This window comes from Nomia melanderi, chromosome 14 (genome assembly GCF_051020985.1).
Source record: "Nomia melanderi isolate GNS246 chromosome 14, iyNomMela1, whole genome shotgun sequence".
NCBI lineage: Eukaryota > Metazoa > Arthropoda > Insecta > Hymenoptera > Halictidae > Nomia > Nomia melanderi.
The window spans coordinates 4,611,713-4,629,401 of NC_135012.1; the positions used below are offsets into that span (position 1 = coordinate 4,611,713).

Genomic DNA, 17,689 nt, shown 5'->3' on the forward strand with positions numbered 1-17,689 from the left:
ACTAAATGTCACGATTACAATTTGTCTCGATACTTTGAAACTAAAGAAATGGTATCAACTCACCGACTAGCAGTATCACTCGTTACCTTAATTACTGATCAACGTGATTCGACTCGTATCTCAAAAACAATTCTCGAATCGAAGCCTTTTACAGGATAGTATACAAGTCTGTTACCAAATTTGCACTGCGATTCCTTAATTTCACAGCCCTTTCTATCGTAAAACTTTCTAGTAAACGTTCCTTCATTAACACTAGATTTACGGAATCCGTCAGTGATACCGAATTTTTTAACGATTATCTAGTAACAGATTAAATCAATTTTAATTCGTGCAATTATATGAATACACATTGTAATACTCTGTTTTCAAACTACAATTTTCGCGATCTGTACAAACGAATACGTAATTTTCTAGAATCAATAGAACTTTAACGAAAGTTGAAGAAATTTTCAAAGAATTTCACGGAAAGCCTCGCAACAGAAGAAAGAAAATGAAATTCGACTCGATCGCGATCGGCAAGACACGAGGCTCGTTCCCGGATCCACGCAGAACACTCGTAATTTCCATCGCCGCCGACGCGAATTATCAAACCATTGTTTAACGTCCACGGCCGGAACGACACGCATACTCATCGTCCCGCTTTGTATGGAAAAATATATTCGTCGTTTCTGTTCCGTTCCCGCGTTCGAGACTAGCGGATCCGATCGTTTCCATCAGAATTTATCCCGTTCGACCGAAAGGCTCGTCTCGCCAGCGATAAATTATTTATTACTGAGCTTACGGGACGCGTCATTTTGATTCATATTGATTTTTATAAACATTATTCGATAAATGTCCACAGAGATTTTGAGTAAAGTAATTCTACGCATATGTATCCTAATCATCTGATTGTAAAACCCTAATTTCCAAGATCTAAATCGATGGATATCCATTTTGTTATGAACAGTAGAATAAACAGTATAATAAATGTCTGTTATAAATGTCACGTCATCTCAACACTATATTTACGGATGTTTCTTCTATACTTTATTCTATTGTTCCTAGAAAACTACGTATTCGTCTCTATGAATCACGAAAATTGTAGTTTCAAAACCAGAGCATTGCAAAATCGATCTAAACTGTTACTAAATAATTAAAAAATTCAAAATCTGTCAAAATTGACGGGTTTTGTAAATCTAGTGTTAAAACGCAAAGTATTTGTTGCAAACGCAACCAACTGTTTCAACGATACATTATTTGTTTCTTCAGATACACGTGTAGATCTTCGTTTCGCTCCAGTTTTTCGTTAGAATGTATTAATGATACAGATCGTTAGAATATATTATTACCTGACTTTGTTGCGAGTACAGCCAGAGATTTTTTAAATTAAATTCTACGGTTCACTGGTTAATGGAAACGTTAATCCGAGAGAGCAAGTCGTGGATTCATTCGTTTGGACGCAGACCGTCTGTTGATCGTTAAATAACGATCGTCGACGACGCTTCCGGTTGTTAGCGGGACCACGATGCGCCAGGATGCAGACGCGGGTCGCGTGCAATATGACAGTTATAACGCACAGAGAGCAAGCCAATGGAAACGTTTTTCCCGAGGCTAACGGAATTGCCATGCGGCTCGCGGACGTGTTTCTTCGTACGACGTTCGACGCGTTCGCGAAAGCCTGGGAATGCCGAATTAGCTTTCATCGTTTCTTTGGGAATACCACGAGATACGAATCTTTTGTATTTTGATATTCCACTGATCGAAAGGATTTCGATAAAGATCACGTGAGATTTAGAAACTGAGAAGATTGAATCCATTTTTATATTTTAATTTATGGAACTTCGAGAAATTTTTAAATTTGAAACTTTTGGTCACCTATAGGTAGTGAATTTGAATTTTAGAAATATAGAGCTAATGGAATTTTGAGATATTAGGAGTATTAAGGTTCAGATAATTAAAGAATAGTAACTGTGAATTAGAAAATGTCTTTTGATGTATTGATAATTTGGAGGTTTGAGTTCTTAGAGTTTCCACATGGAACTACGAAAGTTCACAAAAGTAAACGAGGAATCTCAGCAACTCTCGCGTCAAGTTTCACCGATTCAAATTGAAGCTTTTCAGTTTGCGAAACGCTTGAGCATCGCGGCCACGGATATGCAAATGCTCGCCCCCCAAGCGTTTCCTCCTTTTTCTTAATTCCGTTCGGACAATCAGCAGGAGAATGAAAACGAGAAAAATGCAAGCAGAATGAATTTCGCAAGACGGAGAGACCGCAACGGGACGGTCCGGCGATTATGCTAATCCGGCTCGTTACTGAATTTCGGCTCGTTAACCCGTTTCCCAGTGGAAGATGGCCACCGCAATCGCGGCCAGGTGTTCAGCGCAGCTGAATTAGCGATTGCGCAGCTGGAAAAATTGCTAACTCGCTCCGCTGGCGAACCAGTGACTAAGCTTCCACCTTCGGAACGATTCCAGCCGCACAAGTGAACTCCCTCGCGATCAGACAACGACAATAATTAATTATTACTTCCGTGAGCAATCCCAATAAACAATTTCACAAGGAATCGTTGCAACGATTCATTATTTCATTAGCATTAGAGATAAAAGGCGAGCGGTCTATCCAAATAAAAAAAACCGATTACAAACAGAAGCTGAGGCTGTCAATCGGAATTGTCATTTTCGAATGCAATATTATTCGCCTCATTCGCGTTACTGCCGCGCGCAAAACGCAACGTCGATTAATTCACTCGATCTTTCTCGCAACACGTAAATTAAACAAAGCAAGTTGACGATAAAAATCTGCTAAAAAAAGGATGCGTCGTTCCGATTGAACGGTGATTTTCATTGGAGCAATTCAATTTCGTTCGAACGATTCGAGAAAAGTAAGTAGTTAGCGTCGTTCTGGTCTTCTTGGGTTCGCGGCAGGATAGTTATTTAAATTGTAAGGTAATTTAGATTTGTAGGTTTAATAGGGGAACATTTCTTTTTACGGGCTCGCGGAGTGATTCCGCGTTTCCGGGGAATGATTAAGATTTCCATGGAAATTGCCTGCGATCTTTCCCTTCGCGGGGTACGCCTATAGAAGGCCGGACGAGCGGGATTCTTTTTTAATCGGCCGGCAGTGAGTTCATCGCGGTGACAGGAAGTCGCGTGGCGTGGATCGGTTACGTCGCCGATATATTATGCGGCTCGTGTTCATCGCGGTGCATTAAAATCTCACGCACGGAAGCAGCCGCGAGCTGTTGCATAACTGCGCGTCCCGTCGCGGGACTTTGTGCGCTGGAATATTATTCTGTGGATCTTCTCCAAGTATTCTCGATCATTGGGCTGTTCGTACGACTTTCAACTTCCGGGAACAACTTCGAGAGTTCGATTCCTCGAAACCTGTACAAGTATGCTTTCCAACGTGAATTCTTCATGGCGCGTTGAAGTTTCTAATTTTAACGGACTAGAAGTATTTCAGTTGCAATGATCTTTAAGTTACAGATTCACTTGCCCTATAATTCATTAACTATGATCGATGATACTTTATCCTTAGTAATTTACTAGGGAAAGAACAAATCTTGGTGCTTATTCTATTATCAATCGTTTACTTTATAAATTAATGATTGATTATAGAAAAGTAATACTCGGTTTGTATTTGAAACAAGTAAATAATACTTAGATTTTTCAAATTCAGTTTGAAATTTTCGTCACGAGGTTGACTGTAGGTGAAGGTGTTCAACTTGGAACAGTGAATCTAGTTTCCCTTTCATCGTACTTTATTGTGCGCATTCCTAATGCACAGAACTAAAACACGCAAGATAGAAAACTCCCAATCCACAAAGTTATATAGAACACCAAGAAGAAAACCGTCCAACGAAATTCCTTAGAAACGCCAAAACAAACGCCAGGAGAGGCCAGGTGTCTCCGTGTACACGGAAACAGCTCGCCAATCTCCTTCCCGGAGAGCTAAGTCATCGGACACGTGCGGCCGATCGCAAGTCACGCCGGAAGTGGAAGGGTACTTGACCTTAGGATCCGCTTTCGCGTCGTCCGACAATCTCCGCGTCGAACCGAGAAGAAAAGCGACTCGAAAAAGAGCCACGCCGTACTTCCCATTCCACTTTTCTCTCTTTCTTCCGATTTCCCGTCGCTGTTTCCTTTCTTCGGACGTCGCGCGACTGTTTCCTTTACACCTGAGTCATCCGGGCGGGTTCCACGGGGTGAGACAAAGGCGTGTACTCAAGCCGCGATTTGCAAACGACACGCGAACCCCACGGTTTCCGGTACGAGCGTTCCCTTCCCTCCTCTCTTTTCGTTCGAACGAGACGAGAAGCGGCGACCGGCGCTCGAGGAAGGCGAAACGAAGAAGAAGAAGCCTTTTCCGCGAATCCCAGCCGGTTCTTCGACCTTACGAACATCGATCTTCCTCTGTGGATCCCGGGATTCGAGGAACGGACGTGCGCCGCGCGTTTCGTATTTACACCGAAGGCGTTTCGCGAGGACAAGAACCGGACGAACCGTGGCTCGGTCACGCGATCGCGACGAAGTGCAACTGTAAATGATTCATCGGTTCCGGGATCGGTCGGGTAATGGGTCGTATTACTTTAATTAAGGGAATTTTTATGATCACACCGCGGACTCGTATGTTTTTGCGGGAAATTTGGTAGAGAAGTGCACGGATTGCACGTAACGCGAAAAGGTGTGCAAGTAAAAAGTATCTTTCACCGGAGAAAGGAAATTTCTTAATTATGATCGATACAACTACTTTATCGGTAATAATGTATTTGAGAAAGAAGCAATTTTTGTGCTTATTCTATGTCTACGTTTACTTCAGAGGTTAATGATTGATAATAAAAATATAGATAATAGAATATACACAACAGAAATAATAATATTCAATTTACAATTTAAAAAAGATCATTAACACTTAGATTTGTCGAACTCAGTTTCAAATTGTCACGAGTCGAGCACGATATTGTAGATCAAGAGGTAATCTCTTTCGAACTAGAAAACATTATCTAATAGTACAAATTCAATATAATCTTGTACCAAAAGTTTACGTTCAGCTTTCCTAATGTCCGAAATTCCGAACTCCGCAAAGTAATTCCAATACACTCGCTGGATTACCATTCAAGCGCCTTCGCATTTGCCGTATTATACGTAACACGCATAAACACCGATCCACTGTCCCATCAAAATAATTTATACACCGCGTTCCATCTCACAGTCCCTCCCCCCTTTGAAAAACACGATGCCCGACTGTTTTTCCTTCGTTCGCCGCGCGGTTCCAGTAAAGATGGCGTTCGACCGAGCTGCGCTATTCGAGTGTACACCGAGAAAGAGTCGAAGGTCCACGGAACTCGGCTGTTTTGCCCTCGGAAGGGTTTCAGCGCTGAAAAAGCCGAAACGAACCGCGCGGAAGCGTGAACAAGAAGACGGTCGACGGTCGACGGTCGACGACCTCCGATGACGGTTTTTTAGGCGAACCGTCGATACTTCCGCCGCGAAACAGTCGGTCGGTTATTTTCTTCGCTTCTTCGCTCGGTCGCTCGCACGCTGGATATTCGCGTGCGGCTAATTGCCAGCCCCCCTTCCTCAGATTCTCTCATTTCGTAGCCGCGGGAAGCGTCTTGTATCATCCGCGAAGGGAACAACGCCTCGATCACGCCTGGGAAAGGGTTGTCAACCTTAAATGTCCCCGGCCTCCTGTGTGCCGATCACGGCTAACTTAATTACAGGAGATTCCCTTCTTGATCAGATGATACCCGACCGCTGCTTCGTAAATACTGGTATTTATCTTGTTCGGACTTTTTCTTTTAACGCGAGACGAGCTTCTTCAGCCGCTTAGTGCCTGCTTTACTTTTTTTCGATGCTTCGCGAGGAGATTGGTCTGTCGTTGCCCTCTACTACGGGTGGGAGTTTTCGCGTGGGAGAACATCGTTTTCCGATTAATGGAGATTATTGAGCTTCAGAAAGGATAATTCGGATAATTAAGAAACTTCAGGGATGTTTGGCACCTTGTAAAACATTGCGAAACGTAATTATCTATGTGTACAAATATTACTTGAAGTACTGTCTGCTTTTATGAATACTTTCGTTGTTATAATACGAGAGTTATTAATGATAGGTTTGGAATTTTTCTAGAATACTATTAGAATAGATGGAACGAACGTTGGAGCAACTGTCTTTTGTTAGTCACCTACCGACGCGACAGTCCCGTACTACCGTGCGTTGAAATCTCCGACGCAATAGTCTCGAGTTGCCGGGCATTGAAATCTTCGGCGCGACTGCCGCGCATTACCATGCATTGAAGTCTCCGACGCAACAGTCACATACCGAGCATTGAAATCTCCAGCGCAACTCGCGGATAAAATACTTCCGCTCTATCAGTTTCGACGATTGGAACAGTGAATATACATTTTCGTTCGTAAAATATTTTACCGTACAATGACGAAGATCTTTGTGGAAGTCGACTCATAGAAAATTCCGATATCCGCTGATAAATTGAGACAACACGATCCCCCTCGACCGAGGAAAAGCCAGGAGGAAGTGTCTTTCACTTGTCGGAGAGTGGCAGCGCTCAATCAAAAGCTCGCCAAGCAAATTGTCGTCGTTAGTGCCGATCGAATTTGATTGCATCCATCCTCTAAAGGCAATCGATCGCCATATTCGGCGTGTAACGAGATCCTTCTCTAAATCACAGCTGCCGTAACCCGATCCTTTATTAGCTAGTCGATCTAGACACGCACGGAACTAGTTCCTGTATATATATATTATTAAAGGATCGAAACGACTCTACCGAGTCTCGATTCCGTCCCGACAGACGGCGAAGACGCCGCTGAACAGTCAAGTTCATGACTCTCCCATCATTGTCTCTCTTCCCCGTTGACGATAATGCTAAACGCGGCGGCGCGATCATTGTCATTTGGTTGCGGCTCGTCTGAACGTGCCGGCGCGGCGGCCGTTAAGCGCGCGAATTAATTGCACGCGAGCGAAACGAAACGGCGGAATCCCAGCTCCTAATTCGCGGCCGCCACGCTGACAATTAACGCGCGCATCTGTTTCATAATCGGCCGCGCCTCGCCGCCACAGAAATCTCAAACAGGATTTTAACGATGATCCGCGAGAGCTATGGGACGCTTCGTCCATGAAATCGTTGGCGATTATTTTTCCCTGCCCATAGACTTTGCGTGTTGCTAATCATTTCTGACTGAGGAGCTATGAAAGCTTTGTTTAAGACCTTTTTACTTTTTTACTTGTTTCCAAGATGTAGAAGGTTTCTTACTGACATTCTTACTACTTCCGCCTTCTTGTTACTTTCTTATTTAAAAATTCGTGATCGAAGATGCATGGGAGTTTGGTTCATAAATTTTCCTACGAATTTAAATGCGGTGAAAGCTTTCGAAAGTCTGAGAGATCTTCAAAATCTAATTACAAAATCTACAAAATCATGATCCTTTGTCACTCAAATTTAATCACCGCGATCGAACTATGCAACAATTCTCAGCGGTGCCTCGTTAGAAAAAATTCAGTTCAGATCTCTCTAAGCTTTCTTGCGCGCGCCTTAACGGTCGTTTCGCGGGCAGAAGTCCCCCGTGTAAAATCACGAAATCCTTGATCGGCGTTTTTGCATGATCCGGGTTAAAACAGGCCCATGATGAACACGCACGATTACGTGTCGATCCGCGGTCACAGTTCGTTGAATGCTCCGTGATAGATCGACGATAGGAGAGGACCGAAAAAACCAGTGTAATCATGAAGACCAAGAGAACTAGAGAGAAAGACACACGGGAAGAGAAAGAGAAAAAAAAGAAATCGACCTGAATCATTTGAAGCGCATTTGTCGGTAACTGTATTTTTACGGAATCAGTTGTAAAAAGGAGGAAACTGTACCGTTCCCGATCGTCCCGCGAGAAAATCCCGCAATTCGATTGTACATTCGGTGACCTGGCACCAATTAGCGGCGCAGGTGCGTTCACCCTGAACGAACGACGCCCACGTGGAATTTAATCCTTTCATTATGGATGGTGATGATGGCAATGGTGGTGATGATGATGATGATGATGATGATGATGATGACGACGATGATGATAATGACGATACTGTTACGCATGCAACCGTTCTTCATTGAGAAAAAAATGATTCCTTTTGCACCGTACTACCGACTTCCCATAACGAACTGGAATAATCGCAGCCCCGGTGTTTCTCTTATTCGGTAATCAACGTTAATGTTCTTTAGCAGGGTTTTAAAACGGTTTTTACACCTTTACGATCTTACTTATGCAATTTTTCTATCGTACTGCTTTTATTGCTGTTCTGGATGCTCGTTTCGAAATGACTTGGCGCGAGCTATAGATTCGAGACGTTGAATATGCTTCGCGATTGTCGTTGATTTTATTTTCTATTGTTTCATCGTTTGTAGGATTCTCACTGGATCGATGAGAAGTAGATCATTGAAAACGGAGTGAAATCGTGAAGATATGATTTTTATGATGTACTCTGGAGAATATCATGTAGAGGGGCAATAAATCTTTTTCTTTAATGAAAGGAAATGATGTTCGGTATAATGTCGGGTTATTAAGCTCTGCGCAAGTAGTGGATCGCGTCGTTAATGGATACAGTTTCATGATTCGATAAGAATTGGTCGCAATCGTACAGTGTATGTCGTTCGATCGTACGAATTCGAGTGCGAAGCATCATAATCGACCGACGAAAAGGTACCGTTACGTCATTCACACTCGCCGGCGATTTCGTGTCCCAACGCGACCGAACTTCATCAAAGGATTTACAGTTAGCCGTACCCGTCGCGTCTTCGATGTGTCGATTGATAAGTCATCGACGCTTCGGTTCGCGCGAAACGTGTCTGGTTAATGGATCGAGGTGCGGTTGAAATTCCTGTTCTAAATTCTTGCCAATCGCTTCTTCGAGATTCCAGATTCCTACGTTCTCGTTTTTCACTCGATCTAGAACTATTCCCCCTATGCTATTAGGAGGATTATTCCTCGATATCATTGAATAATATCATTCAACGTAGGACAACTATTTTCCCTTGCATTTAATTCAAGATCATGTCTCGGAAAATTATCTTTCTCTAAGCTTCAACGTACGTTTCTTAAGTCCTTAAATTTTAAAGTTGAACTTCGGTTAATCCGGTCGATCGACCGAATTTAATTTATTTAATTTAGTTCGAGAGAAACGTGCCCCTCGTGTTCCGTAATACGGTATTTTAAAATGTTCGTTATTTAATTTTACAGCGACCGCGGCAATAGCGAGCACCGTGCAAATCGAGTGCGCCAGCGAGTCGATAATCGTGCACATCTCGACCGAGGGAAACACGGACTTCCATGGCCTGGTGTATCCACGAGGTCTGTCCAAGAACAGCTCCTGCCTGCAGGAGTACAGAAGCCAGCCCACCCCTATAACTTACAACCTGCCCTTGAGATCTTGTAACACCATGCCCACCGAGCTGGTAAGTGCCCCAAGAATTACAAAAGATTTTACACTTCCGGCGAACTGTTACAACCCAGCAATCTGCAAATGGCCCGAGCGTATAACGCGTTCCGTCACGATGTGGATCAGCAAAAATCATTTCAGAGCGCGGCGACTTTGAACTTGATCTTTAGCTACTTTTCAAGAGGAAACTAATATTCTTCGTAGTTTGGTACTTAAGAATTTGAGAATTTCAATGTTTGAATATTTGAAAATTTGAGAATTTGATAATTTGATAATTTGAATGTTTGAGTATTTGAAAATTTGATAATTTGATAATTTGATAATTTGATAATTTGATAATTTGATAATTTGATAATTTAATAATTTGATAATTTGATAATTTGATGATTTGATGATTCGATAATTCAATAATTTGATAATTTGATAATTTGATAATTTGATAATTTGATAATTTGATAGTGTGATAGTTTGAACATATGAATATTTACATATTTGAACATTTGAATATTTGAATATTTGAATATTTGAATATTTGAATATTTGAATATTTGAATATTTGAATATTTGAATATTTGAATATTTGAATATTTGAGTATTTGAACATTTGTGTATTGGAAAATTTGAATACTTGGATACTTGAAAATTAAAAAAATTGGGTATCTGAAAATCGTATCTTTCAACGACGGTTATATCACCGAGATTCAGAAAGAGACGCTTCAAGGTAGAACGTCGTTAGCTGCAAGGCTGGTTCTCCGCGAAAAATCGAAAGTGACTACGAAAACAAGACGTCCAGTTGCATCATCATTGCCACTGAGCAGCAGTTTCTTTATCGTTAGCAACGGTCTCTCTTCCCATAGACTCTATAAAACAGTATTTAGTTCTTCGCGCAAAAACGTATCACTCGAGTATTCAGAAGAAGAAGTTCAAGTTGCTGCCCGGTCGAGTATCATCGTTCCTCGCGGGTAAGATTAAACTAACAGGATCCAGAAAGAAGCCCCCGAGCACCTTCTCCGAAAGCAGCCGGGTAAGAGTGATTATCGGGGGCCGAGAGCAAGAAGTTGCTCGCGAGGCAATGACATCACACGCAGTTACACAAGCTTCCCGAGTAGGAGAGGCGTAATGGAAGCAGGTCCGTGGAGATATCGCAAGTACATAGAGGAAGAGAGCTCTCGATCGACGATCGGTCATGCGACTGGACGTGTGTTGCACGCGTGTGCAACCAGCGTTTTTTGCTCAAGGGGGAGAAACAACGGAAACAAAAGGAAATATTCAGTCGTGTAATAAGGAATGCCGCATTATTCAGAGAGAAAGAAAGACGAAGAGAACAGAACATCTTCCTTTCTCCATTCCACTAGAAATTAAGTACTATTTTTCTAATACCAACTAACCAACATCGGTTGCTAATCTTCAAACAACCACGGAATACTTCCTTTTCCAATGAATCATTCAATATCAAGCAGATATTCGAAGCTAATGACAGAACATATCTTAATTAAAGGGCAAAATTCTTTAATTTCAACATTCCATAAATTATACACTTAATTATATAAACTTCGCAATTTTCCTATATCAAATCCAATCACTTCTCCAGTGCAAAGAGTTAATCGCGCGTCTATCTCGAACGATCGATTCGCGATCGATGAAAAATCGTTTAGAAGTCGACGTTTCGCGTTACGGGATCCAATGAGACTAGAGAAGAAAGAAAAAGAAACGCACTGACGGGGAAGGCGTGAGCACGCGATAGACAGGACGAAAGAGGAGACAGCCGAGGGGAGAAGACTTAAGGGAGAAGATGAAAGAGAGGGAAAGAGAGATAAGCCGACGGAGGAGGGCAGGTTCGTGTGTAACGAGGGAATCGTGTGTTCGAGGCGAGAGATCGCTTCCTCGCCATACCATAACTGGACCGTTATGTGACCGGACTTACGGCCTTCTTCTTACGAGCGTTACGAGAGAGACGTGTGCTGCTCGCTCGCTGCCGGCCGAGCCAACGCTACGCTTCATGTCAGCGTGGATACGTGCACACCGGCCGCCATGCAAACGCGTGCTCCCCTGTCCTTAACGGACCGCTGCGCTGGTTCCTCCTGTTCGACGATAATGAACCGCACGCCGCTCGATCACGATTTCGCCGGGAAAAGTTCGGTAAACGCCCGTGCTCCAACCATATTCGAATCAGAGAGACGAGTTTCGAATTTAACCGTTTGAGTACCGGAGGTTTTCCAAAAAAACACGAAAAAACGCAATGGCGCTTTCTGAATGGGATGCGAAAAGATCCAAGCGGCGCGATGGCGCTTCTCTTATTTCATGTCGAGAAGAGCCAAGCAGCGCGACAGTTATAATATTAAATATTTTAATGAATCTTAAAGAAACTACCCTAAAATTATTCGATTTCCCACACATCCAAATTTTGTACTAAGAAGGAAAATAAAAGATCGAAGAAATGTTATAGCATTCCTCATTTTCGTTAGGAATACTATAAAAATTAGTTGCAGTTGCTGATAGATTACAAAACAACCTGGAATGCTAAGGGTTAACTCATCGACTGCCATGAGAATTTGTAGCGTTTTGAATAGTAATACTTATTCTTTAGTAACAAACGCAAATGATATTGAAAATAATTATTCTTAAGACGTTCAGAGGATTTTTGCCGTTTCTACATCCGTTTTCCCGACTTCTTGACCTGAACATAGAGCTGGACGCTGGACTATGGGGAAACTGTGTTTGGGGGAGTCGTTTAGGTATTTTAGTAGAAGTTGTAGTTGATGGAGGATATTACGGTGAGAACGGTGCTTTGACAGTCTCATTCGAGTTTGAATAATTCAAGCGAACAACGTTGACTTTCTGAAAGCTCCCAAATTTCAGCGGTAAAACATTTTACCAGTTTTTAGTATACTCGTTAAAAACAGCTACCCGGTTAAGTGTTCTACCACTGAAATGTGGGAACTTTCAGAAAGTGGAGTTGGTCACTTTTCAATGTTGATCATTTGATTGTATAAACTTGAGTCAGGAGTTAAGGGAATACTGACGTTCGAAACAATCAATTTTATAGGTATACCTCACTCGAATGTATAGTTTTGAAAAGATTATTATAGATGTGACCGCGCACCAGGTAACTGGTTAAATGATACGTTAGATGTACAATTAGATCGAATTCTTCTGCTTCTAATTTCACGGAATTAATCAATTTACCGAATGCATCGATATTCCACGTGAAACGTTACGACTAAGCGGTCCATCCGCTGCGAACGCTCCGCCTAAACGATCAACGATAAAACAATCCCGCTGAACACGAGCGCAAAAGAAATCCCTAGGAAATGGATACCCGACTCCGAGTCCATTGTATTTCCTGCAAGATCCGCGCGAGATACGGGGACGGGAAAAAAGTGGATTCCGGAATAAGCGGACCAGTTCCCGCCGGAATCGCATGGAAGATATCCGATCCACGCGGACAGCCGACAGGCGAACGGTTCAGCTTTGTGGCTGCATAATTTGATCCTACGATGACTACACGCATTCCTTCGAAGAATAGATTAAATATATAATAGAAAATAATTTATTTCGAACGGTAGGTCCCAAAAAAGCCGATTAACGCGCTGGCTATCATAGGCTTCACTCGTGGTACCCTCAGAAAAACTATCTAGTCTGATAACATGTCTTATAACCATAAAATTTAATCAGAAAAACGTTGATTATTGAGGAAATGCGTGGATAGTGTCCACGGGAAGAAAAAGGTAGCCAACATACTGAATATCACGTTACCAAGGATGATTCGCTGATTCAGTACAGTTTTTGCCGTCGCTATTGGAAGATTGAAAAATGTTCAGTTATCGCTCATTAATCTCTAACGAACTGTTGAATAGTCATTGACAGCTGTTGCGCCGATAAGTACACTTAACGCACGGTTAATAAGAAGACACCGTACACGAAATAATAGCCGTGCACAGCTACTTCCACTTCTGTTCCGTACAGATTGCTTCTGCATTGAACTCTCTCCGTACGGGAAGGGTTAAGGGCCAGCTACGCCGATGGGAACAATTTGTCCCGGGGCAAGAGGAAGAAAACGTAGCTCGGGACAAGGTTGAGGAAGGTGAAGCCGGGATAGGAGAGTCTTTGACCTCCGCGATTTCTTCGAGATCGTTGGTGGGCGTCCGAGGGACTGTGGGCAGTCCGTCCGGCAAATGCACGGACACGTATAGACGTGTACACTCGTAGATATCCCGGACTCTAAGGTCCGGCGTGCGCGCGAGCGAGTAAGCGAGCGAGCGTTCTTATATACGCGAATCATAAATTAAACAGCCTCACGGCGCTGTCGGTACTTTCGTCGGTCGTACGATGCACCTTTGGCGATGCAGAGGATCCTCGGCGTCTTGGGCCACCGTCGCGCGGTGTCCATGATCATTATAATATACAATGGGGGATGAGTCATGCGGCTGAGATGGGGATATCTTACTTCTGACGCCAGGGAACGGTTTTTGCTTTCAGGAAAATCGAGAGGAGCGTTTTGCGCTGGTCGCTGGGAAGATGGGGTGTGTGGTCTTCGCCGAGCTCTTTGGTTCGAGCACATAGGTGTTGCTTGGGGTTTGATCTTTGAATCGTGGCAGTTTCAGCGATGGAATTTTGATTAATGGAATCTTCGGTAGTGGAATGCTCAGTAATGGAACTTTGAACGATGGTATTTTCAGTGATGGAATTTTGATTGATGGATTTTTAGCGGTGGAATGTTTGATAATGGAACTCTGAACTACGGTATTTTTAGTCAGAGAATTTTGATTAATGGAATCTTTAATCATGGACGGTTTAGTGATTGACAATTTTTGAAGTCTATTTGGAATAATTCTAACACTATTCGGATGCGATCCAAAAAATATTTAGGAACATTTCACAACACTGTTTCTATATGCAACTCGAAACGCGCGTGTCCATAACGCGCGCAGTCGAAAGCAGAATTCCGGCACTACGAACGGCCACTCGACCATCGGTGCGCAAACTAAAACCACCGCGCACCCCCAGAAACATTCCGGCAATTTCCCTATCCCGACCGCGTCTATGGACAAAGAGGAACGAGGATAACGCGGCCGGCAATAATGAAAACATAAATTAACCGCGCGTTTCAGCCATTCGATACGCATAAAGTTCCGAACGGCGCCAATTAAAATCGTTATAGGTTCATTAAATCGAATTACACAGATTTCCCGTAATTTACATGAATCAAGGTTCAAGCCACGAGCGAACACGCGCGCGATAAATAATATTCGCCCGTCGATTAATATCACTCCGATCGAACCGAGTTATGTAGCAGATTGAATCGAGCGCATCTGCATAACCGATCTATTCCGACCGCGGTATCGATGGCACGCGGATATATGTTTCTTACGCGTGCATACGGACGCAGGTAAGTAAGTAAGTACTTACTATACGCGCATGTAACGTTCGAACGTAATGATATTCGCGCGGTGCGGCGGTTTCATGAAACTCGTTCCGGGAGGAAGCGAGAGAGGAGAGAGCCCTGCTGCTGTTCCCGGGGTAACGGTATACGCGGGAAGTGCGTCAAAATGGCCGGCCGAATACGGCCAAACGCGGCCCGATCTTTTTCGTCGATTACGTAATTCCGATGCGCAACGGACGGCGAATGTTTCCGTTCTCGATCCAGTTGCCCGTTACGTAAGACATGAGCAGACGTACGGGGCTGTCGTCGAAGTGACTCTGGGAGAGCGTTTCGAGGGAGGAAACCTTATAGAATTGATTTTACTTAACTCTATTTAACCAGTTAACTGTGTTTGACGAGTATACACGTCATCGTAAAGCTTGACATGATACTAATTCTTTCAGCGATGAATTCTTTATTTTTTTACGTAAACGTGTAACTCTTCTTTGTTTCGCTTTGATCTTCCATTAAAATATACTCTACGTGCATTTGTCCTGCGTTCGATGAGAACACGCTCCATTTTTTTATTTTATTGCGCGCAGAATGATAGGTTTTTCTAATTAAATTCCACAGATAACTGGTTAACAAAACTTACAAGCTGATTTTGATGAAACTTATGTGAGACATAGTTATCAAGCGTTTTTTCTTATTCAACATCAAGGAGTGAACATACTTTTAAAAGTTTAGAATTCACGTACGCAGATCTAAACTTTGCTGCAATTATTGTCAATAACAATTTACGAGCGCCAATAGTATACCGGAACCAAGTTTTTAGAGCGTCTTTAAGCGTTAACAGTAGTTATGGGGTTAAATTGTTTGCATCGCAATGAATAATTTAGATCTCTTTTGATGAATTTTTAATTTAATGAATTATTAGGCTCATTAGAATTGAACGATATTTTAAAAATTGTGATCTATTGCAGTATTATATCACTGTTTTACTAAAGTTTATTAGTCGAATTTTTCTATAAGAATATCGTAACGTTAAGAAAGAGTTTACTGAAAAAAACTTGAAACTCGATGGTCCACAACTTCGCTAAAACAAGGTCGCAGAATAAAAATTCTACCACTCTTTACTCGCTAAAATGTTGAAACTGTTCACACGTTTCGCAATAATTCGATACACGAAATTCCTGACAGAACTGGACGCGAAGCGGTGAATCCTCGTGTTGGTTTCGTTTCGCAAATCAATACAACCAGACTAAAACCGGCTGGCGATGTTCGCACAGGCACGCGAAATAACTGGCTCGCTTGCGTAGCTCATTAACGGCACCCGTGTTTCTCGATTCGCGGCGGTCAGATATCGCCGCCATTTGGATTTCCACGCGAATCACGTATTATAATGTGCACAGCGGTCGGAGGGTGGAGAATGGAGCCGAATCGTTCTGACGTCGCTCGCTAATGGCCGGTGCAGCGTGAGAGAATTCGACCGAGAAATATCGCTCCCGGCCGGTCGACATTCTCGTCCAACCCCAGACGCGATTAGGTATCTCGAGCACGAGACGAGTGGACCGTGAATTCCTGTATAAAGCTTGATTTTCGCGGAGAATAGAAGTGAAACTGCAGAACTATTATTTTGCGAGAGAAGTACCTTTTAGAGAGCATAGAATTTTAGTTTTTTCGATGATATTCCGTGATTATGAATGGTAACTGAGTTTTCAATTTTTACGATGATCGAGTCATTCATTCAATGAAACGATCGAGTATCGTAACACGAAAACTGAGAGAATTGAAACTAGATAATTAAAGCGTTGATTCTATGGAATTTTGATGGAAATTCGAGATAATTGAGGAAATGGCCTCTTCAATTTTCACGATGAATCGAACTATTTTAGATTTCTGTTTTGTTATACGAATTGGTTGAATTTGAAAGATGTTTAAGGTTGCTGATATGATCTTTATCTATTGGATTGAAGCAAGGAAAAAAGTAGCGAGAAGTTCGCTTGTCAGTCGCTCCAATTACGGCAAGATCTTTCGAAAGTTCCGTCATGCGTAATTCGATCTAAGATCACGCGATAAATTCTCAAGGATAAGGGGACAATGCTTGTTCTTTTTGCTTTTCTCTTTTTTTCAACGAAGGTCGTTCTCTTTTTCGGCGCACAGGCCAACTACGACGCGTAGTCCTTAAAAAGGTGACTATCGAGTGGGCTGACCCGCTGTGGGCAGCGAGGCGAGCGTTGCCCACGCTCGAATCGTAAAAGTAAAAGTGTGTACAGCCGGTGACGCGCAATCCCATGTATTTCGCGCAGGATTTTCCGTGAGCCTCGAGAATAGAGGCTGATTCAATCGTTCCTAATTACGATGACGGGCCTGGGTCAGCGTAATGAGGTACGCAATCTTTTGTAATCGCGATTCGAAGAAAATTGTTTGAGATAGCTCGGAGATTGCGAGGATCGGAGGCTGTGTTCCAAAGATCGAAAAGTAAAAATTAGGAGCATGAACATTGGAAATTCCAAAGATCGAAAAGTTGAAATTGAAAGGATCAAAAATTGAAAGGATCAAAAATTGGAAGGACCAAAAGCTAAAAATTGATACATCCAAAACTGAAAATTTGAAGGACCAAAAATTGAAAATTTGGGATATTAAAAGGTTCCATTTTCCTACATTTTTACATCTATTTTTAAGTGCACTCCTAATATAATTTTCAGGGTCGTATTCTATTCAAAAACGCATTAAAATTTCTATGATAATCAAAGCAGAATATATTAATTTCTATTACTATGAATGCACAATTACCATGCATTCAACACTGAAAAAATTCCAACTCGTCAACCCGTAACATTTGCATAACAGACACGAATAAAATCCCCAAAGCTAAACGTTCCTTTCCAAACCATCGAACGCGCGGAA

The 17,689-nt window shown here is 42.5% G+C and overlaps 1 protein-coding gene and 1 long non-coding RNA gene across 2 annotated transcripts in view; one reads left to right on the forward strand and one right to left on the reverse strand.

The window, feature by feature from the left end:
• The window catches only part of pio (zona pellucida domain-containing protein piopio), a 107,083-nt gene that overhangs the window by 41,569 nt on the left and 47,825 nt on the right, over positions 1–17,689 (forward strand). The window contains exon 4 of the mRNA XM_031977033.2: positions 9,219–9,433. Coding sequence (XP_031832893.1) covers positions 9,219–9,433 — 215 coding nt within the window. The remainder of the gene's footprint in view (positions 1–9,218; positions 9,434–17,689) is intronic.
• Positions 1–17,689, reverse strand: part of LOC116427088 (uncharacterized) — a 92,833-nt gene that overhangs the window by 25,831 nt on the left and 49,313 nt on the right. The gene's annotated exons all lie outside the window — the stretch shown is intronic.